General features: G+C 40.7%; 1 protein-coding gene across 7 annotated transcripts in view; it reads left to right on the forward strand.

The window, feature by feature from the left end:
- The window catches only part of LCLAT1 (lysocardiolipin acyltransferase 1), a 235,550-nt gene that overhangs the window by 140,316 nt on the left and 70,175 nt on the right, over positions 1-25,059 (forward strand). The window contains exon 8 of one of the 7 annotated variants that reach the window (XM_054979036.1): positions 24,228-24,909. The exons of the other annotated variants lie outside the window; for them this stretch is intronic. Coding sequence (XP_054835011.1) covers positions 24,228-24,232 — 5 coding nt within the window. The 3' untranslated portion in view covers positions 24,233-24,909. Of the gene's footprint in view, positions 1-24,227; positions 24,910-25,059 lie in introns of those variants that run through there. 7 annotated transcript variants of the gene reach the window in all.

The following is a 25,059-nucleotide window of genomic DNA, read 5'->3' on the forward strand; positions in this document are numbered from 1 at the left end:
TTCAGAGAGAGGCTACTAAATTAGCCAAACAACAAGTGACAGTGGGGAAACATGGAATGGATTGCTCAGCCAGATCTGTGGCTTCTGCTGTTCTTATCAGGCATCACACCTGGTTACATTCAACGGCTCTTCTTCAGTATAAGAAGAACAAGAACAAGGATTTTTTCCTTCTAGAAGCTAAGCACGGTTGGTCTTGGTTAGTAATCGGATGGGAGACCTCCAATAAAGACCAAGGTTGCAGAGGCAGGCAATGGCAAACCACCTCTGTTAGTCTCTTCCCATGACAACCCCACCAGGGGTCGCCATAAGTCAGCTATGACTTGAGGGCTGGATTTCATTTTCAGGGCATATTGCTGCTTCAGGGAACAGTGACAACTCCTTCAGCCAAAGGATGGGAAATCGCCAGACCACAAAGTCTCTTGGTTCATTTGCCTCTTCCCAATTACAACAACCAAAGTCTTCAAACTTACTTTGTCCTGGAAGGTATCTCCAGCAGCAACCTTCTGGTCACAGGCCCTATCTGCCTGCTTAATGACTTACCACCGGCAGGGTGTCGAGGTCAAAATCGAATCTAACCCAGTTGTATTCTTGCGTGCCTGTTCCTCAGGGACATAATGCTGAGTTCAACACTCCTGTTCTCTTTCCGAACAGATTGTATCGCTTTGTTCTTTGTGGGATGCTGTCGCTATTGACTTTGAGTGCTTTGTATAGCTAGACATGGTTATCACTTATATTTCTTGAATAACCACCATTTTCTATGCTCCTCTGATGCAGAATGCTGTTCTCCTGCTCTCCAGGAGGCTCTTATTGGTTTGTTGGCTGAAGGTGCCATTTACAGAGTTTCTATTGATTCTCTCCTTCAGAGTTCTTGGTAGAAACGACAGATCAATGTTTTCAGGTCCACCTTAATCTGAATAAGTTTGGTAAGGTTTTCTTGCAAGATACTTCTGCATCTCTATATACCCCAGTCTCAGGGGCTATTGTCATTCTAAATGTGATGAATGTTTTAATACACATATACCTCCCTTCAGCCTGGCTTCTGCACCTTGTGTATTTACCAAGTGTAAGGCACTGGGAGTTGCACCCTTCTTGTCCAAGGGCTGTTTTTTGATGCCCCTACTTGGATGATTGGCTTCTATTACAGAAATCTGCATCACTATGTGATGACCATATTCATGTCGCACGTAATACCATCTCTAACTGGGAACTGGTGGTTAATTGGGAACAGTCTATCTTTACCCCAGTAAAACTATTCACTTCATTGGGGCTAAACTTGATTTACCCATATGGCGGGCCTTCCTTCCTAATCTTTAGATATGAAGGCTGCAGGCACTGGCTTGTCTGCTTTCTTAATTCAGACACTATTGGTATCATGGCCTCTACTATCTCTGAATGAGGTTGTTGCAAATTGGGTTTTTCTTATGTCACTATAATCCTATGACTACTCATCTACATATGAAATTGTCTATATCAGATCTGTAAGATCGTTATTATAATGAGCCTAACTCTAAGAATGCCCATTGGGAAGGCCTGCACCAGCATTTCTGTAGCCACTGATGCTTCAGCGTTGGGCTGGGGTGCTCAGTGTGATCCTTCTTTGATTCAGGGTACCTGATCACCCATGGGATCATTTAAGTATCAACACTCAAAGCGATCTTTTTTTCCCTTGCATCTATTGCAGGTCTATTGAGCAATATCAGAGTTAAGATCCATACAGACAACATCTCAGTTCTATATTATCTGATCTCTTTGTACCGAGACTACAGCTCTGTGGGAATGGGTTATACGAATCCATATTCTGCCACAGGCCAAACATTTACTGAGTGTGAAGTACAATAGAGCAGACACACCCAACATGGTTTTCACACTCGCCACGATGGGACAATCAATTGCCAAGTACATCCTGTCTGTTTCTTTTCAACAGTGAGGTTTCCCTACCATGACCCTTCATACAACATTGTTCAGCACAAGGCTAGATGCTGTTGCTCCCTGACCCTTTTCACTAGAGGCTGTCTCCCAAATGCCTTGAACCAAAGCATTCTCTTATGTTTTTTCAGCTTCACTCCTCATAACAAGGCACTTTGCAGATCTCAGTATTTCTGTGATCGCTGCATCCTTCTAACCCTTTTTGTGGCCAGGCCAGAAATGGTTTTTGTCCATTCTGAGTACTGTGTCCCAGGATTAATGCCTCTACTTCTGCTGGTGCCACACAAGGGTCAAATATAGTTCTAAAATGTGGCAACCCTGAAACCAATCATGTGGTTGCTGAACCTGCAAGATCCACAATTGCTCCACACTTGCCTTTTATAGTCACAAGTGGAATCGTTTCATGACATGGTTAGAATCTAAAGGGTTTTGACCCTTCTCTTGCCCATTGGCATTTATTTCTGAATATTGTTATTACTTCAAATGAGCAAAACAAACAGTCTTCCTTTTAGGTGCCCTTAGCTGCTATGTTGGCTTTTCATGTGGGAGTTGACGACTACGTGGTCTTTTCTCCTTCCACATTTCTAAATAGTTTTCTCAAGAATATCTTTAATATTTTCCTTCCTTATTATGTTGGAATGTCATGTTTCTGTTGTAATCTAAATGTCAAAAGCCAGTGTGCAGAGGCTCTAGATCAAAATGATCTGTGTGACAGTTAAACACATCAGGTGACTGAGAGCCAGGTGGTCAAGTTCCAAAGTCATGAGAACGTAAGGGAATGACTCAGCTAAGTTCACTCATGCATCTGATTGGTTGTCTGTATGTATAAATTGCTACTGTGTACATTATGGTAGGGGCTTCTTTCGAGTTCAGTTGTAGGTGAAGCACTTTGTCTCTCTGGACTATAACTTGTATATTTATTGCTCTTTATCCACCTGTAAATAAATTGTATGATACACCTTTACTGGACAAGCAAGGTGTGGACTCTTTCTGGGTTCTCCTCAAGCCGGTGCAGTCACGCTAACTACGCACTAATCAACAGTTTCTGCTTGATATGGCTTCGGTTGGATGAGTGGCAGAACTCATGGTCTTTCAGGTGGACGTTCCCCTTACACAATTTTTCTCAAAGACGTGGTCTTGCATACCAGCCTCGTATTACTCCCTAAGGTTGTCTAGAGTTCACCTACATCAAAAGGTTTGCTTTATCTGTATTTTCCAATGCTACTCCGTAAGCAGAATTTTCCTTACGCAAGTTGGATGTGGAAAGATCTTTAGTGTTTTCACTTAGACAAAACAAAAGGTTTTCACAAATGCATAACCCTTTTTTGTTTGTTACTTTGGACATTGTAAGAGTTTTTTCCCCAAACTTAACCAGTTGGATAGTGGCAGCTACTAGTTTTTGCTACAAGATGACAAAGTTCCCTTGCCCCAGGGTGCTCAACGCACACTTGACGAGGGCGCAAGCCTTGTCTGAAACACTTCTCCAAGGATTCCCTCTTGAGACATCTGTCACGCTGCCACGTGGTCCTCAGCTGACACCTTTGTAAAGTGCTACTGTATTGACACAAAGGCCAGAGGGGAGTCAGCAGTGGAAACAGCTGTCCTGCATTCCTTTTCAGCTGATCCACTCACACCCTCCCCTATTGGTGAGTAGCTCGCTATACTCCCAATGTGGAGCTGCACAGAAGGACAACAACGAAAAACAGTGTTTCACTCACTTGTAACTGTTGTTCGTCGAGTATCTTCTGTGCAGACACACATTCCCTCCGTCCTGCCCCGCTGTGAGTGTCTTTGCTTGTATTGTATCATACCTATGGTGGCTCAGGAGAACTGAGGGAAGTGGGGGCGCTCCGCCTCTCTACCCGCGTTTCCTCGGGAATTCCTGTGTGTGCGCAGTGGAGGCGGAGCACCCTCTTACAGACTTTTAAAGCTAGAGAAATCTAGCGTGCGCAGTCCCAATGTGTGTCTGCACAGAAGATACTCTACAAACAACAGTTACAGGTGAGTGAAACACTGTTTTTCGCTATGTAACGTAAAAGCGTTCTGTGGCTTTGGTTGCTGAACTGCAGTCTAGATTATGTGTTGTATTGATGTGACCAGGCTAATGGCCAGTTTAGATACTGAAAGGCTGTTTCTGGGTAGAGTGATGAAGTAGTGAAGAGGTGGTGGTAGAAGGAAGTACTTAACCTTTTCCCTGCTTTTCAGTTTACCGTTTCTTCATGTGGCTTTTTTCTGAAGGCATTTAAATGTAGGAAAGCATATATTTAAAACCCTGCTGGGTAAAAACTTCTGTCATTCTGGAGCAGCAAAACAGGTAGGGGAAGATTTCTGTCTAACTGCTGCTTCTCTGCTTCTGACTGCCTCACCCTCCAGAAGCAACTTTTCCTCTTCTAAAGGAGTTATTTTATATGCATGAAAAGGAGAAGTTTGGGCCTCAGTAAGGGAGAAGGAGGAAAGAGCAGACCTCAGAAAGATACAAGAGAGAAAAGGAGGTGGGAATAACTAAGAGGTGATGGTCCAAAGGGGCTGTGATGGTGCAGTTAGAAGAGAGAGAATGCTGTAAGGTGCAGAAAGAGAGCGATTTCTCTGGGCTACAGTGAAGGGTGTGCTTAGACATGGAGATAGAGTAAGACCAGTGAGATGGAGACTCATTGCTGACAAAGAGAATTAATTTAATTTAATTTAATTTATTAAATTTATACTCCTCCGTCCCCACACCAGCGGGCTCAGGGCGGATCACAACAAGGCTTAAAACACATTACACAGTTCAAACCATTATTACCACTAAAAACATAAAATACTATACTATACTATACTATACTATACTATACTATACTATACTATACTATACTATACTATACTATACTATACTATACTATACTATACTATACTAGTATAATAGTATACTACAGTATACTATTTATCGTATACTATAAAATGATGGGTAGAAATGTTGTGGAACAGCAAAACAGAGAAACAGGAGGAGTTTGGAAAGCTCCTGTGGTAATTAGGGATGCTTGAACACCTGCTGGTTCAGCTTGTGACCTGTTCACTGATCATGAACAGGAACTTAGTTTTTGACAGGTAGTTTGGTAAGTCATCCATCTGTTTATCAGTGTTCAACAGGTTATATTCCTTTCTAACCATACAGTACCATTGGCTTTTCATGCATGTTTCTTATCACAGTGTGAACACCTGTCAAATATATGTTTCTCTAACTTTGCTGTGTTTCAGTCTTCCCCAATGCAACAATTACGGAGATGGATTAGAATCCCTCTGCTCAGCTAGAAGTGGGCTTCTAATTCATCCTCCTCCTATCATATTTGGGGGAAACTGGACAGAAGTCAGATACAGATGATTTTACGTGGATCCTCATGAATTCATAAGCTTTTTGCACTGAAACAAAACAAAACTGCCGTCATATTTTAGCTCATATCTTGGCTATAGGAAGCAGCATAAAAATTGTGGATCTGCCATTTTGTGGTGCTACCATGGAACACAAGGATAGGTTCAAAGTACAGATTCTCATGATTTTTTACATGGGATTAACCAAAATACATTGGGAGACTGCATATCACATCCATATCCACACATCTGAAGACATAAAACGCACACCTTGTTGCCAACAATTCACTTCTTATCCCCGCACAGGCGCAGTATACGGTGATAAGAAATGAGTTGGGAGCAAAACCGTTTGCCTCCATGCTGCCTCCTCGGGGCCTCCAGAGGCCTAAGAAGACCCAGCGCGACAGTAGGAAGACCTGGGGCCATGGCGTCAGGCATTCCCACTGTCTCAGGGCTTTTGGAAGCCCAGGAAGCCTGGGCCCAGTGACGGGAAGACGCAGCACCACAGTGTTGAGCCTTCCTGCTGCCTCAGGGTTTTTGGAGGCCCGGAAAGCCCCAGCCCAGTGACAGGAAGATGCAGTGCCATAGCGTCAAGCCTTCCTCCTGTCTCGAGGCTTCCAAGGAGCCCGCTGCTGCTGCAGGTAGGCTCAGCACAACAGCAAGGCCCTCCCCAGGTCACGCAGCGGCTGGGGGGACTCCCTGCTGCCTCCATGGGGTCTTGGGAGCAGCGGCCAAAGGGTCAGAGGAAGAGAGAGTCTCTGATCCCTCCCTCGACTGATGCAGTGCAGGGAGGTGTGGGGAGAAAGCACTCCTGGGCCCCTTTCTGCCCCCTGGCAGCGCTCCCCCATACTGGGGAGGGGGCAAAGCCCAGCCATCCTGCACTCCCCCCACCCAGATGGGGTAGGGGGCAGTGCCTGGCCCAGGCCCCCTTCCCTCCCCTGCCGAGGTCAGACTGCAGAGGAGGGGACAATGTCTGGCCACCCTGCGTTTCCCCCACCCAGATGGGGCATGAGGGAAGGGGGCCCGCCTGCACTCCCTTATCTGGAGCCTATTGCCTTTTCCCCCACATTGGGCTTTGTTACTAGCTGCATAATAAAAAGCATTGATCTAGTGCTTTATGTTGTCTGGTAGTGGGCTTTTAATTCATCTCTCCCCCAATCTCTGTGTTTGGAGAAAGCTGAAATACAGCATACTTAAATATCTGAGCCCTGTCATACCTAACTTTACCATGTTTCAGCCTTCCCTAGACTCAGTGATTGTGGGGTGGATTAAAAACCCAGTTCTAGAATAGATTTCTAGACGATAACCCCACAAGAGCGTAGTGGCTGCTGACCAGTTTGAATTGGCATCATCTTTGTATATGCACCATTTTGTGAAAACCCAGTGCAAACCAGTTCAGCAGTAGGGGTGTGCAAAACTAAACAAATGAGCCAGAAATAAACTGGGATTTTGCTGTTTTGTTTTGTTAAAGCAGCTTCTAGAACAGTGAACCCAATTAGAAAAAAGAAGCTGTAATGAGCCCCCCCACCACGAAAAAGTTAGTGTTTCATTTAGGTTCTCACCATGCAGTGCAGGCAGGCTCTAGATCAGTGGCACTGTCTTGTTTTCCTTAACAACAAGTTTACTAACCAGTTGGATTCCAAGGAGAAAGAATGAACCCTTAGCATTATACCAATTAATTCCATTGACAGGAAGGGGAATGTGCACGGTACTCATGAGTGCATTTTTGTTCCGCTGTTCCTGGGCAATGGCATTGTTTTCTTGCCACTTGGAGCATCAAAAGGGGAGAAGCACTGCCCCCTCCTCCTGCCCATTGGTTTCGGAAACATTCCTTCAATTTAACTCTATTGGAGGGAGTGGGGAGCGTGCCTCTTTTTTGTGGCACAATCCTGGCAATGGCATTGTCTCCCTGCCAGTCAGAACTCGGAGGATCACTGCTACTGACTGACCTCTTCCCACCTGTTGACTTTAGAAACATTCCGTTAATTTTAATTTAGTGGACGGAAGGTATTTCTTGTTTTTTTTAACTCTGTGGAAGGAAGATGCACCTTGAGGTTGTTTTTTGGCCCTACCTGAGCATTGTCTCACTGCCAATCGGGTCCTAGGAGCATGATCCCTCCCCACCTGTTGGCTTTGGAATACAGAGTTATGTAAAAGCAGGATACTTATTTAACAATGTCACTGTGATAAGCTGGTTTGAGTGCTGTCCTGCTTCGCCACCACTTCAACACTGCTACAGCATTTCCAACCAGTTTTCTGCCATAGTGTGCACCTGCCACTCACCTTCTTCAGGTTCCATTGTTGTGTGCGTATGTAGTGTATGTGAAGGAAAACTTAGTGCATCGGTGAGTTAGAGGGAGGACTGTGTTTAATGCTATTTTGGTGCCATTGAGTACAAAAAAAAGCTGCCCAGGAGCCTCCTTTCACCATCCTTCCTTGAAAACAACAGTGTGCCTCCGTGCATGCGGGCCAACACTCATGTTGTGCATGCATCAAGGCTGAAATGCACAGTAACGAAAAACCAAATGAATTAAATCTGAGCTGGCAATGGCTCACTGAAGCAAGCTAATAACAGAACGGAGTTTGTTTGTAAACTCCAGGTTTGAAACTGTGGCAAAAAAATTCTCAGTGCAAACCCCTATTAAGCAGGTATGAATAGTTGTTTGGTATGAACCAGATGAATTGACTATGGGAAATTTTACTGTCAAATGTGTTTGTGGTGTAATTCGCTGCTTTCCTAATGGTAATGCAGAGGGATAAGGAAATAACAAGCAGAGAAAAGGGGAGCCCACAGAATGATTGTAGAGAAAATACTGAATTCAAATTGTAGCAAAACGCTTCTCTGGTCCTTTTGAGTTAATAAATATATAAAATTGTCCACAGAGATATTTGAAATGTGCACCATACATTACACTGTCACAGTGCAACAGTATGGTCAAATTTCTCATAAGAAAAAACACCAGCACCACACAACCGTTTTAGTGGACACCAGAGTTTCGTGGAATTTGACATTAGTATTCCATTTTGATTTATTAATAAACAACAGCAATAACAAGTGCTTATCTTCACCCCTTCTGGACAAATTAGTGCCCACTAATACCAGTGAACAAAGTCAGTGTTGTTATTGTCCCCACAATATAATGGGGAAGCTGGAACTGAGAGGAGTGGCTTACCCAAGCCCACCTGCAGAGCTCATAGCAGTAGTGGGAGTCAAACTAGCAGAGTGCTGATTTACATCCAACCACTTAACTACTATGCTACAGCAATATAATCAAATCACCCTTCCTTGACAGAATACCACAAAAGGCTTTTTGAAGAATTACACAATAGCTTCCTTAAAGACAGGCCCGGTGCGTCCATGGAGGCGGTGCCGGCAGCCACCTCAAGCGCTGAACTCTGAAGGAGGCGCCATGCTGGCCCCCGATGACCCCCCCCCCCCCGACCCAGAAGCGGACCGCGTTCCCGCTCGCCTCTCCGCCCCTTCACTGCTGCCGGCTGCCCCAGCTTGGCTCTCAGTGAGCTGAGCACCCAGGCGGCGCGGCAGTGAGCAGGGAAGCGGGCCACCTCCCTGCCCCTTCGCCGCTGCTGCCTGCCTCAGGTGAGGAGTACGCTCCTGCGTGATGGTGTCACAAGTGACATCATCACACAGGGCCGGAGAGAGAGCGCGTGCGAAGGCAAGGGCTGCAAGTAGGTATCTTGCCTCAGGTGCCAGAAATCCTGGCACCGGCCCTGTTTTGTAATGGCCTTTGCAGGCTACAGCCATTAATAATCTGAATTGTCCCAAACTAGCTGTTGAATACACATGATCTATTCAGATCAATTGTACAGAGAGAGTTGGGCTTATGACAGAACTTTATGAAGTATGAATGGAGAAGTGGTCCCCATATGAAGAAAGAAATTGCTGGCCTGCTGTGGGTGGGTATGGCTTCTTGAAAAATACTGAAAGGAGTTTGGTTAAGGTTTGACTTGGCTCACTTGTGATTGAAAAACAGAGGGCCTTGCCCCACAGTGCTTGGCTGCCAGAGACAATAATTCCACCCTCCTCATCTAGTGTCTAATTCTGTCCGTTAATTATCATTGTGGTTATATTGCATTCAGAGCTTCATGTTCCATATTTAGCCTTGCCAAGAACCACCAGCCTCTACAGCTCACATTGCTTTGGTCTCTTTTCAGTGTGGCTGACAGAGCAAATTATATTTGCTGGCACCAACCAAATTCATCCACATAAGTGTAAGAGTTAATAATCCCACCCTATTTAAAAGCAGATAGTTATTGAAAGCTGGGAGGGTTCAGTCATGTTATACCTTTGTCAGCATTTTACATTTTTACAATTCTGAATTCTTTCTAGCTGATACTTTTTTTAAGGAGGCATTTTATTTTTAGCCAACCATCCAGTTAAATATAATTTTCTGATTCAGAACATATTTTACAATAAGAGTGCTAAAAATAGCCCTTTGTGAATTGCAGCCTCTTGAGAGAGCAGCTTTATCCATGCAGTTTTGAAAAAGGAGGAAAAATGCTTCTTTAATAGCCATAGTCACTTTAGTCAACAAAAATTATTGTAGTCTATAAAATATGATTAAATGCTAAAGAGCAATCAATTATTTTCCTAACCCCCAAGTGTAATCTTAGATGTGAACAAAACTCATTGTAATGTTAATGAAAACCTTTTCGTTTAACTAGTTTACTTGGAGGATATCCTGCCCTATGTTACATTATTAATACAGCCAAACCACTGGAAAACTAAGTGCAAATGCCAATCTACTTAGTGCTATCATTCAGCTCAACAGAACGTTCCATCTTAAACTAAAGCCTGTGTAGAATGGCAGGCAGAATAAAATATACATGTGCTTTTTAGTACTGTCAGTCTTGAAATGGAAAGAGAAAAATCAACATATTATTAAGATTTAATATCTTTTATATTTAATTTATGTACAATATTTGTATCCTACCCTCTCAACAGCCAAATGCTTTAATATTTTGGTTGTTGGGGGTTTTCCGGGCTGTATTGCCGTGGTCTTGGCATTGTAGTTCCTGACGTTTCGCCAGCAGCTGTGGCTGGCATCTTCAAAGGTGTAGCACCAAAAGACAGATCTCTCAGTGTCTCTCTGTCTTTTGGTGCTACACCTCTGAAGATGCCAGCCACAGCTGCTGGCGAAACGTCAGGAACTACAATGCCAAGACCACGGCAATACAGCCCGGAAAACCCCCAACAACCATGGTTCTCCGGCCGTGAAAGCCTTCGACAATACATCTTTAATATTTTGATTTTAAAAAACAGATGGAAAACAAGCAAAGCCATTCCTGTATGGAATATTATCTGTTATTTTCTCCCACTCATACTTCTCAGTGTTCGTTCATGCTGTAGTAATGTGCCTAAGAAGCTGAATGTATCAAAGCACTCAATAGATGATTCTCAGGCTGGGCTCACCCTAGTAAAGACTGAACCCTCTCCCAAGTGTGCCCATCTTCCCCCCCCCATATAAGTGAACAGGTATTAATTCACATCTCTAATGAAAAGTGAGGCACTACCACTAGGGAATGTTGCCGGAATGAGGCAAAACCTGCATGACAATGGATATCACAGCTTTGAGTGACAGGAAAACCCAAAATACCAGTTGGTATCAGTAAGCTAACAAAAAGAGTGGTAATAGCCTAAACTTCTTTCTCATATGCTGGCTTTTAAGTAAGCCTTTAAAAAAATTCTATGGCAGCATGCAAATCTATGCCTCCCCACCTGAAGGGTATTGAATCTGAGTAGATTCTATCAAACTTCTACCTTCTTTGGATGTTTGAATTGCCTCATGGTGGCTTTGCAAATTTTATCAAACTCTGTTCACATAATGAAAGCGTAGAGTGTGTGCAGGAATGGACTAGGAAGAGAAAATGACCCTGAGCAAATCAAGCTGTCGGGGCTTTCAATTTACCCAAGAGTTGGTAAGGAAGGAAGAAAGATGCCATCTGCTTCAGAGTTTCCCTGCCCTGGAACATCACTAAGTAGGGCTTAAGAAAGGTTATAGCTGATTTTGAGACTTCTCTGTCTTAGCAGCAGTATACAAATATGTTGAATCAAAGATATATTCCATAGGTTTGTGTTTAATAGTATTAAAACATTTAACAATATTTTTGCCTGACAAAAAAGATTTGATAAACTGTCGTGCAGATGATTCTGGTTGTAGTGAGAGATTAAGGACTGAAAGCCTTGCAGATGGAACCACCAAAGGGTTGATTAATCACATGTTAATATATTCTTATTACAGGGAGTGCTACTTCTTTGATTTTACTAATACAGGAACATCTTGTTACAGTGAACAAGGGTTTTTGTTACAATACTAACTTCAATATTAACATTTTAGCCCATTTTGTTAATCTAGTTTTTCCCTGCATACTTTAGTACAGAGCCTCTGCTATTGTGGTACCCCGTAGGTCTGACCCTCTTCTGTTTTTGCATCTTTTTCTAGATCCCAAGAAATATGTCTCTCTCCATTATTTCCCTCCTTTTTCTCTCTGTTCTGTAGTGTACCTTCATATTGCAGTTACCACCTCACTTTTCTTCTCCCATCTCAGTTATCTTCTTTTCTTCCTTCAGTCTCTTCTATGTTTTTAAAATTTTCTCCTCCAACTTCATTCCTCTTCACTTTTACCCACAAATAAGAGTAGCATGACAGCTCATTTAGGTGAGAAAAGAAATTTCAACCAAAGGCACTGGGTGCGATGAAAGAGTGTGTAATTCTTTTATTGCCTAGCATTCCAAACTGCCCTCCAACAAACTATTTTCTCACATTTAAAACCTTATGTAGAGGAGACACCGGGGGGGGGTTGTTACTGGAGTGGAAAAAGGGTTAGGCATCTGCTCTTCTACCATGTCATCCTCTCTGTAAGCAATTTTTGTTCCTCTAAACAGGCTATTGGGCTATATGTTTCTGCATATAACATGTGTGTGTGTGTAGATAGAGCTAGTTCATCAGCAACAGCATACAAAGCTTTTAGTTCCTTCACAGATTGCACTTTGATGGATATGGATTGCAGATGCAGGTGAGCCATCCAGTATGGCTGACTGGCTGCAACAAAGAGGAGAAGCTAGCGCCAACTGCCTCTCACTCCAATGAATCTACAAAGAAGAAGAGTAGTAACAGTGTAATACATTCATTCCCCACTTTTTCAGGATTTGGCAAGATCTAGATAATCTCAGCCAAAGGTGGAGCAATTCTACAAATAATAGACATTTGAACTAATACCCACAGGGAGCCACAAATAGATAGGGAAGGGTCTCGGGGCCTTTTTATGCAGGACTGATCTAGAACATTAGGTGGGTCACAAAACCCATTGGAGCAAAAACTATATAAGAGAACATGGGACTTACTTGTTTGTGCATTAATGTCTTTTGTAACGTGGCTCATAAGGACATCATGTAACTGTTTCTGTAATGAAATGTACCTTGTTATTTACTTGCCTCCTTCAGGCATGTAGCCTAGGAAAGGTATATCAAAACAAGAGTGAAGGGACAAAATAACATCTCATCTATTGAATGGAAACTTGCTGCTATATATGATAATCTTCGATTCCACTATTTGAGTACACTAAGAGTTCCAGGAACTAATTATTCAACAGTGACTGGTGAGATGGAACGGTATTAAATATACATAGATGGCTTACCATAAATACTTGATTGGTACACTGGCTGTTGGGGGAGGTGTTGAAAAATGGACAAGGTTTATATTGGCAAAATAATAAAAGCAAACTGCAGGACAGCTTAATAATCGTGATGCAAGAGTACAAAAGTTAATCTAGTGCTATTTGTGCCTATGATTAAAGAGTGTTTTTTATCATATTCTAGATTTGTATTCACATACAAACTGGTGAGTTGTCCATATCACCTAGAAACAGACAAGTGACTATTTTGCACTGTGATGTGTGAAACAGAAAAAGCCTTGCAAATTACTTGTGGGGCTGTTGCCCACATGCTCCTTCCTGCATCAGGACTGCAGCTTATCTTCCCCTCATTGTGTTGCAACTGTCATGCCATATTACTGTTTCCATCACTCATAGAATTTACTCTATTGTGATTGCATGCAAGATTCAAAGCCATTTCTAGCATTACAGAAGTTGCTGACAACTACTAATCATAGAGTGTTGTAATCTGTTTATGGAGGAGTCCCCAGGCCAAAACCACTATACCGTTTGTTGATTCTGTGGCACAAACACATGCAGTCCTGTGGAGCTGCCTCCTCTTCGTGGAGAGAGGAGGAGAAACACTTCATCTGAGACATATATTATGTGGATATTTGCATTTACAGGGTTGTGATAGATGCATAATGGACTAAAGGTTACTGTTTTCTGAATACTTTTGAGCCTGCTCTTGCCAATTGACTGTGTAACTCTAATATCATGGAATGGACATGTGTCATTTATTTTCAAGTTTTGATTTTAAGTCTAAAATAGTCCGGTGGGACAGAAATATTTACCAAAAATACTTTTGGGGGGGAAATAATCGTTTTTTTAAACCCTGCCTGATGTAATTTTTTGTTCTTGTCTGCTACTATTGTCTCCTTTCTGGATCAGTTACATTGGTGTTTCCAGCCAATCAGTGATCACATAGTAAATGAGATGACATCACAGTCTTGCATACCCATTCTGATTTGGCTATGTTGTCACTGAGGGCAGGTGAAGTTAGTTAAAGTGATAATAGTTCAGGCAACATAAATGAATTATTTACACATAGAAAAAGAGTGTAAGGTGTACTTCTTAAAGGGGAAGGGAATGAAGGAAAGAGGAAAAAATAGCTTAAATACTTGAATAAATAAAAATATGTTTAACTGTTAAACTGTTAAATATGTTAAAGAAAGAGGTGGACTGCAGTTGCCAAATATTAGACTATACCACGAAGCAATATGTTTAGTTTGGTTAAAAGAGTGGATGTCACTGAAAGATTGTAAGCTCTTAACATTGGAAGGTTATAAGAAGCTGTTCGGATGGCATGCCTACTTGTGGCAGGATAAAATAAAAGCTGATTCTATGTTTTTGCATCATTATATCAGAAGGAGCCTCTGCACGATCTGGAAAACATATAAAAAATATCTGGGTGAAGGCATCCCCTCTTGGGTGGTACTGTTTGAAGTGATTGATCCAAGAGCTATCTACAATGAAGAACAATGTTTACCATATAAAGAGATATTGATTATGGAACAGAAAATGATAAGAATTAAATCAGAGGAAGAGTTATCTTCTTGTTACGGATGGTTCCAATATAGACAGATCAGAGACCTTTATAATTTGGATTGTTCAAAAGAAGGAATTAAATGGGAAACCTCAGAGTTGGAAGAGACTATACTACAAGAAAGCAAAAAGAAGATATCTAAGATTTATAAAATACTTTTGAAGTGGTATACAGAGGATGAGACGGTCAAAGTACAGATGGTGAAGTGGGCAATTAATTGTCATAAAGAAATAACAATGGAATCATGGGAATATTTATGGAAAACTACATTGAAGATTTCAACTTGATAAAATAATCTATAGATGGTATTTAACGCCAAAGAAGATTGCGCTTGGAAATGCTAACATGTCAGATAAATGCTGGAAATGTAAAAAGCATGAAGGATCATTGTATCATATGTGGTGGACATGTGAAATAGCCAGACAGTTCTGGGGAGATATAGAAGTAATAAATGAGATATTGCAGATTCAAATAAAGAAGAACCCAGAACTATTGCTATTGAACTTAAGCATGGAAGATGTTCGATGTATTGTCGAAGGCTTTCACGGCCGGAGAACGATGGTTGCTGTGGGTTTTCCGGGCTGTATTGCCGTGGTCTTGGCATTGTAGTTCCTGACGTTTCGCCAGCAGCTGTGGCTGGCATCTTCAGAGGTGTAGCACCAAAAGACAGAGATCTCTCAGTGTCACAGTGTGGAAAAGATATTGGCAGGTCATTTATCTTTTCCACACTGTGACACTGAGAGATCTCTGTCTTTTGGTGCTACACCTCTGAAGATGCCAGCCACAGCTGCTGGCGAAACGTCAGGAACTACAATGCCAAGACCACGGCAATACAGCCCGGAAAACCCACAACAACCATGGAAGATGTTCCTACTCAATACCAAACATTACTATTTTATATGACAACGGCAGCAAGACTTTTATATGCGCAAAAATGGAAGGTGCAAGAAATACCAACTATTGAAGATTGGATGCATAAATTGCTGTACATGGCAGAAATGGATAAAATGATAAGGAAGCTGAGAGATCAGAATCCAGCGGAATTTTTTACGGACTGGGGAAGATTGAAAACATATTTAGAAAAGAAGTGGGACGTAAAGGGGGAATTATGGCAATTTGAAAATTATTAGAATGGATTTGTTATTAGAAGAGATAAAGTCTTTACCATATGAAGTGAAGTATTAGCTAATTGTTAGCCCAAATGTAAGTGGACTTAGAGTTAACAGATATTGTTAGAATTACTAAAGTAGATATTTTATCTGACTGTTAGTGAGTTTAAATTTAAATATATGTGGAGCTAATATAAAGTAATAGATAATAGATTTTAAGTTTATAACAATATTTTTGAAGTTAATAGATAGGGCTTAGTTGAATAAAAGAGTAAGTAAACATGAGATAAGGAGTTATAGAAAAAGGGGACAGATTGGGAATAGATTAGGCTATAGGGTTGGAAAGCTGTTGGAAGTCTTGGAAAAGGGGGGGGAGGGAAAGGGTGGGGGAAAGGATAATGAGATGCTATTTGAAAGTTGTATATTAATATTCTCACCTAATAAAAAAAATTTAAATAAAAAAAATATGTTAAACTGGTACCTAGTCAGGCAGCAGGCAGTTAGCTGTGGACAGGGTATTCTGTAGTAGAGATGGGCACGAACCAGAAAAAAAACCAAACCATGTAGTTTGTGGTTTGTCAAATTTCATGAACCATTAAGTTTCACGAACCTGCCCCTAGTTCGTGAACCGGTTCGTTTGGTTCATGAAAACGTCACATCCAGGTCAGAAAATCATCACTTCCAGGCCAGCAGAAGGTCACTTCCAGGTCAGCAGAAGGTCTGCAGGAAGTCCATCCCCTGTTGCCTAGGAAACTGATTGATCAGCACCAGACTGTCTTGCTGTGACAAACCAAAAAACGAACCAGCCTAAAGTTTGTGGCGGTTCATCAGAAATGGGATCTGACGAACCGCTGGTTCACAAACCACGAACCGACCTGGTTCGTCATGAATTTTGGTTCATATTTTGGTTCATGCCCATCTCTATTCTGTAGCCACTAACCTTTCTCCATTTCTGATGGTGGGGACACATGGTAGAAAGACCTCAGTAGGTGCACATATATGAGAAAAAGGTGATCCTCTAAGTACCCTTGTCCCAAACCATTTAGGACTTTAAAGATAATTATCCCTTTAAAAAGAGGCCAAAAACAAATAGGTAAACAGTATAACCCTCTTAGTACTGGAACCATGTGGGGCTTGGAGATTTCCTGGAATTACAACTGATCTCAGGACTACAGATCCCCTGGTGAAAAAGGCTGCTTTGGAGGGTGGCATTATACCTTCCTGAGGTCCCTGCTCTTCCCTGGATCTGTCCCCAAATCTACAGGAATTTCCCAACCCGGATTTGGCAATAACAACACGCAATTTATATACTGCCCTTCAGGGCAACTTAACACCCTCTCAGAACTGTTTACAAATTATGTTGTTATTATCCCCACAACAATCACCCTGTGAGGTGGGTGGGGCTGAGAGAGCTCCTAGAAGTTGTGACTGACCCAAAGTCACCCAGCTGGCATCAAGTGGAGGAGTGCGGAATCAAATTAGAGTCCTGACACTCTTAACCACTACACCAAACTGTCTCTCAGCCCTAGTTCCCAGTAATGTACCTGCCAGCATGAAGCATTCTGAGCAACTGAAACTAAGATATTCCTTCAAAAACAGCCTCAAGAAGAGTGCATTGCAATAGTCTATTCTTAATATAATGAAACCATGGATAATTGTGACCAAATCCCACAGATCAGAATGCATGCAACTGTTACACTAGCCAAAGCTGGGCAAAGTTGCTCTGTAATTCATAGTCATGCCTGAAGAAGGGAACTCTGGAAAATCTTGTTGGTCTCTAAGGTGCCACTTGATTCAAAGCCTGCTGTTCTACTGCAGACCAACACCTGCATTTCAAAAAGCCCAGATTTTATAGCACCTTCAAACTGCAAACCTACGTTTTCAGAGAGAATGCAGTGCCATCCAGCTTCCCTCACCTTCCTAAAGGCACGGGAACTGCAATAGGCATGCACACTTTTCACACTTTTCTAGCCCACCCAGCCTTCAGGGGCATTTACTTTTATGAAGCCCTCGGTGTTCCAATTGCACAAACCCAAGTCATTATATAATTTTATTTTATTTACTTTGTTTATAACCCACGTTTCACTCCAATGGGAAACCAAAGCAACTTACACTGTTTTTCTCTTCTTTTTATTCTCACAACAACCTTGTGAGGTAGATTAAGCTGAATGTGTGTGACTGGTGTAAAGTCATGCAGCAAGTCTCTGCAGCTGAGTAGGGATTTGAACCTTGGTTTCCCAGCGCCTAACCACTACATCACATGGGCTCTGGCTCTCCCTCTTCCAATCTCACTAACCTTAATAGGTTCCAAGGATAAATATTTTCTTAACAAGTCCACAGAAACTCCATAATTTGGCTTGTGTGTGTGTGTGTGTGTGCACACGCACACAAACACATTGATACCATAATAAAACAAAGGAAGTAGAATTTATTCTTCAACCTCTTTATCTGATTTAACAGCAGCTACCCATGGTGCTGACGTTCACCAGTGTTTCTGGAATGCAGAGAGCTTGCTAGGAATCTAAATGTTTGTAATGTGGTAGAGGAAAACAACACATTTCAAACTTAGGAATTAAATAATAAGCTTTAAACATTGCTTTTTCTAAATTGCTAATGCTATGTCAGTGTAATTTATTATAAATATACAACATGAGATTGTTGAATGTAGGTTTGATTCTTTCCCTTTATCAAAGCATCTTCTTTTGCTGCCCCCCACTTAACAAAAACATTATGCTAACTTTAATCCTGGGATATACTGTGAAGTCAGTGTTATAATTTCTGAGAGTCTTTCATTCCAAATTGTTTTGTTTATTCCTTTCTGCTTGAGGTTACACTCAGGAATAATATATCTTGGGAGAGAGAAAGAGAAAAGTTGTGCAGCTCTTTGATTCAGTCATATAGCTCTTGGGACATCAGTTCTTTTTCTTCTGTAATTGATTTTATCTAGTATAGTAAGGTTTAGGGTGTGCATCTTAAAAAACAGTATTTTTCAGATAAAAATCCTAAACAGTATTCCCTTATATTCAGGTTCTCTCATACCAATTTGGTATTTGGATTGGGTTTGGGGGGATCCATTATTCCCTATGGGGGAATCTTTCCAGGGGTCTAGAGTGGCTATTTTCAGAGCAAATGAGACCAAAATTGCAGCAGACTGAGGGCTGCCTGTCCACTAAAGACCCCCCCCCTCCCTTCCCTCCAAGTTTCAAGAAGATTGGGTCAAGGGCTACTGATGGGCAGGAAAATCCATGCTTTCTCCAGGGCAAAGAAGCCTTAGCAAAAAGAACAATCACTGACCAAAAGCCTCCCAATGCAAAAAGAACCAACAAAGTCCAACAGAGCCAAAGCCAAACCAGAGAATCCCAGCAGAACCAACATTGCAGCTGACAGCAGCTGTAAAGCACAGAATCAGCACAGGTAAGCACACACTCAAAAAGATCTTGCCCTGAAGCTGTCTGCAGACAAGCCAGCATTTCTGTGGGTTATGAGAGAATAGCTGTGATTGGACAGATAGTTGAGCCCCCCCCCCTATCATGCAATGCCATTCACCTTTGAGAGTTACCTGCCTTTCCCCCTTCCCCCCCTTTTTATCCAAGTAACATTGCTGTGATCTTTAAAATGCTGGTCCCAGTTATTCCTGAATATTTGGATTAGAATACCGGTATATCTGAGAATCTTGGATATTGATCTGGAAAATACCTGGAAAATATTGATAAGGTATTTTGGGGTATATTTTTAAACTGGAAATACCGAAGCACACATCCCTAGTAAGGTTAGGCACTGGCAGTATATGCCAAAGGGATGGGTAAATAACAGCTGGGAATAATGGTGGAATGTTTGAGAATGAAAGAGTATGGTATGTGCTCTTTTGAGGATAGCTAGAATAGCTTGTTATAGGAATTACTTGACCCACAAGTTAAGATTGAGTTTCAGCCAGAAGTGCTAGCTTCAGTACACTGCAAATTGTCACTCTTTCCAGCTGTAGCTAGTAGTATTTTATCCGCTGAGGCTAATAAAGTATTACTCAGAATGTTCCATTTTTCCTTAAAATATTCAATTAAAAATTCTCAAGGCCTTTAGCGGATAAATCAGGTTTCAGTTTATGTCACATAGTTAATAGCAAAGATACTGTAGAGAATATGCCACATTTCTTTTTCTGTCTTTACACTGAAGCTATACATTATTACCAAAATTACATCTTCCTTGGATGTTGTTGTTTCATCAGCATATAGCAAATCCTTCAGAGAGACTAATCTATCTGCGTAACATTGCTCCTTATATTTGGTACTCCAAGCCCACACTTTTTGGGGTGGGAAGGGGGGAGTATAATTCGTTGCCATAAACCTTGGAGGTCTGTTGTTCCAAATTAACTTCAAGATTAATTTGGTCATGTGTTTGGTGTAACTTTTTCAACTTCCAACAGAATGCTCATAAATTAAATTTAAAAATACATTTTTATCAGGATAGCCCCACTCATGAAATATTACAAACTGGTCACTTGAAAATATGTTTTCAAGTTCACTGAAAGCTTTGGGATGGTTTTCACTGTTTGGTGTAAGGCTTTAGTAATCCATTTTCCTGAATAATTGTATATCTGTTAATTTCCAAAGTGATCATAATTTACTCAGATCACCATTAATCAGGTTTTGAAGATAAATCTGTATCCAAGATTTTTAAATATTTATTTTGTAATTGGCAGCTAATATATCTATTTGAAAATAGGTGAGATAGATTTCCAGCATAATTGGGCTGCGGCATTTTCAAAATGGTTGTGGTTTTCCAGCTGACCAGAGTTTGAAAGAAAAAAAACTTTTACATGTAAGTGCCAAGATCAATGCCAAAAAACAAACAAAAAATGTACCAAAATCTTTAACAGTATAATTAAAACAATATCACTCTGGTTCCATATATACACATAACTTCCCCTAGTGTAGAAAGTCTTAAACAATTGTATCCATACTCATGGGGATATCATATATTTATAAGCATCTGTAAAATGACTAGATACTGTTACAACCATCATTTTACACATGTAACTAAATGTGTTTTGACTGTGAGGCCTTCCTCCACGGTTTTTATTTGCTTTATATGTACCATATATTATAAGGTGCCTGACCAAGCACTAAAACACAAAAAAGACATAGATACTCATGGGGTGAGTAAGTCCACTTCCCTAGTGTTGATGGTAGTTTTTGAGTAGTCCAGACGTCTAAAATCTCTATAAACCAGGTCAGGATAAATCATATCAAGAATGGCGTATATAGCTACAAGGAATCCAGAAACATTCCTTGTGGCTATAAACATCATTCTTGATATAATTTGTTTTTTGGTTGACTTCAAGGGCAGTACAATCAACAGCACATTACAGATTATGATTTTTTTGAAGGGTAAAATGGAGTTGAGCAAAAAGGCCTCTGTGTGTAGCAAATTGCATGGTGAGACTGCTACCACCAGGAAGGCTCTAATCCCATTATAGAAGCTTTTAAAAAACACTTTGACTAAATGTCTATCATGAATAGTTGAGTAAAAAGATTGCATTAGTACTTTTGGTCATGAATTCTAAAATGTTTTCCTGTAACTGTGATTTCATTGTGTTTGCTAGTGAAAGAGCAAAAGAAATCAAATGTTCTGTTCCCTGGTATTGTTATCTAGTCAATTTAAACTATTTAGATCAGAATTAATAAGCAAACAACAGAGAGGGTACTTGTTACTTAAGCAATGTGCCATTTCTGAACGTGAACACAGAGGCTTTTTGGATAACACCATGTGCTACAAGAATGGTCCCGAGGTTGGGAGTGGGGGGAGCATACGTTCTTTCCACACATTATTGATTTACCTCTACGTTTTATAATGCATGAAGCAGTCCTGAAACTGGCTTTCCAAAGAGGGCCAAAACTTATTTTTGAGCTTTCTTTTAAGTTTCTAACACAATAATCAGATAGCCAGGTTTCTCTGTTGATGACTGTGTATATGTTTGTCTTGCTTGCTTTTTCTTGGTTCATTGCAAAACCTGAGTTTTGAAGCATGATTAAGAGAATAAGCCTATAGTTACACACTTGTGCTGACATGTGGAACAGTAGAGGTTAAAAACAGGTGCAATTCTACATGATTCTCAGAAAGTAGTTAAGGGAGGTGTCTATGTTAAGCTGTGGCAATAAAACTGCAAAGGGCCCTGCCTCTTTTTGCTTAGTCTAAACTTAGGTTAAACATTGATTTGTATTAAGTGGTCTGAATGTTGAGCCATTAGTCCAAGAAGGATAGCATGCCTTTTACTCCTATCCACCGTAAGATTGCCAGTTCCCTTCAGAGTATTATGAAAGGTAGGTGATTGACCAACAATTAAGGAAGATGGTAGTAGAGCAGAGGTCTGGATGCCCAAGGAACTAATAATAATAATTACAAATAACAAGCAGAACTTAAATAAACTAGCTGAGCTATCTCCCTATACAGACCTTTTTTCAAACTTAAAATTGGAAGCAATAGTTGATAGAAGTAAATTTAGCCCATGCACATTTTACCAATTTACGACATAAAAGAATTCAGCTTAGTATTTCACAGGACAGCCAACTGACCCTCATCAAGTTTGTGCTGCGGGATTTTCGAATGCTTGCCAAATACTTTTAGAATTAAATTGGCCAAACCTTAGCAAACACGCCTGATACAGATCTTCGTTACCATACTCATAGTGATGGACATTTTGCTAATTAGTCAATCGATCTTCTATATAATGTCTAGTAGATACAGATATGCCTAGGTGTCCACTTGCTTAATTTATATCCCTATAGCACAATATTTGCATTTCAAAATCCCTTCAGTTTTGGTGTAGCAGCTGCTAAATGTTCTCTGTCAACTACTAAACTGAAGCATCAGTTATTCAAAGATTATGAAAGGAGTTAGGAGTCTTAGGACCAAGTGATGCTGAGCTTGGCACTTAGCTATTTGCATATTGGTCACCAGCCCAATTAGCTGTTCGTTTGTTAAGAAAAACAGAATAATGGGCTGTAGATTAGATGCAGAGGAGTTAGCCGTGTTTGTCTGTGGTAGCAAAATCAAAAAGAGTCCAGTAGCACCTTTAAGACTAACCAATTTTATTGTAGCATAAACTTTCGAGAATCAAGTTCTCTTCATCAGATGCATGGTACAGAAAATGGTCAAATATAGAAGAGGAGGGGAGGAGAGAAAAGATGCAATTGGGGGGGGGGGAGGATGCAACCAAAACATGCCTTTGCTAGTAAATGTAAACATCTCCTTTTGGTGTGGGGATCAGTTGGCTTAGGTGAGGCTTCAAAGGAGTTTGCCGTGTTGGTTTGTAGCAGCAAAACAGCCAGACCATCCAATTCCAATGTAGTATTGACTTTCAGTTGTAGTTTCAGTGTAGTTTCAGTTTCAATGTAGTATTGACTTTCATTTGTAGGGCAAAAGTACCTTGACCTGCAAATCTGAAAGACTGTGGGTCAGAGATTAAATTTAGCCAGGGCTTTATTTTGCACATGCTGCTTTACTCACTTCCTGATTAAATCCTTTAAACTAAACCACAGATCTTGTGTTTAAAAAACTTTTTCTAATTTCACATACCTTAAAAGGCCTTTTACTTTTTATCCATTTGCTTGCTTTGTTCAGGCTGATTCCTTTCAGATTACTCCTTGAGCCTGCATTGACAAATTGAAAATATTGTCCCAGAACAAAGATGATACCAAAAAAGGGTGTTAGTTGATAGAAGTAGAGGCGTAAATTTAGCCCATGCACATTTTACCAATTTACGACATAAAAGAATTCAGCTTAGTATTTCACAGGACAGCCAACTGACCCTCATCAAGTTTGTGCTGAGGGATTTTCGAATGCTTGCCAAATACTTTTAGAATTGCATCTTCCAAGAAATGTTCTTGCCTCTTAGTTACTTGAAAACAGTATTTTCTTTTTCTCTAGCCCTTTACCTCATTAAACTTGCTCTTCGACTGGCTGAAAAGATAGTTCCTAAATTTGCAAGAGAGAAAATAATCATTCTGCTTATATATTTAAATTTTTCACTGTGTCCTTAGGTTTTTACTACCCAGTATAATAGCGGTAGTTTGAAAGGTGGCATAGTATAGCCTGATCTTGGTATATCTCAGAAGCTAATTGGGGTTGGTACTTGGATGGGTCACCCACCAAGGATGACTCCTCAGAGAAAAATAGTAAAAAGTCCAGTAGCACCTTTCAGACTAACCAACTTTATTGAGTCATAAGCTTAAAGGTGCTACTGGACTTTTTACTATTTTGCAACTACAGACTAACACAGCTAACTCCTCTGGATCCTCGAAGGCACTGGAAAACCATCTCTGCTCTTCATTTGCCTTGAAAACCCCTTAATGGGATCACCATAATTTGATTATAACTTGACAGAACTTACATGCATATAATAGTTGGTGTTACTTTTTAAATGAGGCTTTATTTAATAAAATTAAAAACATTAGTTTTCATGGGCCATAATATTTTTTAAGCCTTGATAGTAGCCCTTTATTAGTAGTTAAACATAAAAGTCTTTAGGATTTTAGGCTGGGTGGGAGTGTGACTCCATACTCAGAAATTCAGTGAAGTGTGTGTTGTTTCCAGTCTATGACCCTGCTGGCTTAACAATTTCTGTTTTTTTATAGACTGAACAACAGCTTCCACGAGAGAAATAACGTCATTCTTCACTGCTGGAATGTTAACTATATTAAATATTAATCTTAGCTCCAGTAGTTCAGCTTCTGAATATAAACAGAGTTTGAAATTTTGGTGAATCATTCTTAAAATTATACTGCAGAATGTCAATGGTGTCATCCAAACTTTTTTCCTGTGCTGACATGTTAAATTTATAAGTCTGTGAGGTTTGCTTTATTACAGTTTGTAGAATCAAATTATTTTTGTTTAAAAACCCTTAACAACAGAGTTGTGTTCTCAGAGGTGCTAACTGAATTTCCCAGTTTTTTCACTGTTATGGCTAGAAATTGATGTATCTGACAAAGTCAAATACTAAATTCATAAACATCTATGCCAACGTTTGAGTCCATTTTCAAGTTTAGCTGCTGATTCATCATGCATGTTAAATTCACTTTCACGCTCAATGGAAGAGGAGAAGCATATGAGTAAGGGCATGGAGAAACTAGAATATTGTTGCCATATCTTTCTTTCCTCCTGTGTTCATAGTTGAGAATATACTCCTTCCAGCTCTGTTGAAGTGAGAGACTAGATTTACTCTTGGCCTTTCGGTTTGCCAGGACAGAGCAACAACCTGTCTACAAAGCTATCTTAGGTTCCTTCTTCCTCTTCCAATTTCTCCATCTCTGTCAATCCTTTGCCTTCAAGAACTCTCTTGCCAAATTGGAAGAAATGCTTTTTGGGTCAGGGTTTGAATATGAGACGCTTGAATCAGTATGAACTGTTTCTCTTAGTATTTTTGAGGTTTTGCTCTTTCTGGGGCTCTGCCCCCAGAGGAATGAACGA

Source organism: Eublepharis macularius, chromosome 1 (assembly GCF_028583425.1).
Source record: "Eublepharis macularius isolate TG4126 chromosome 1, MPM_Emac_v1.0, whole genome shotgun sequence".
Lineage (NCBI taxonomy): Eukaryota > Metazoa > Chordata > Lepidosauria > Squamata > Eublepharidae > Eublepharis > Eublepharis macularius.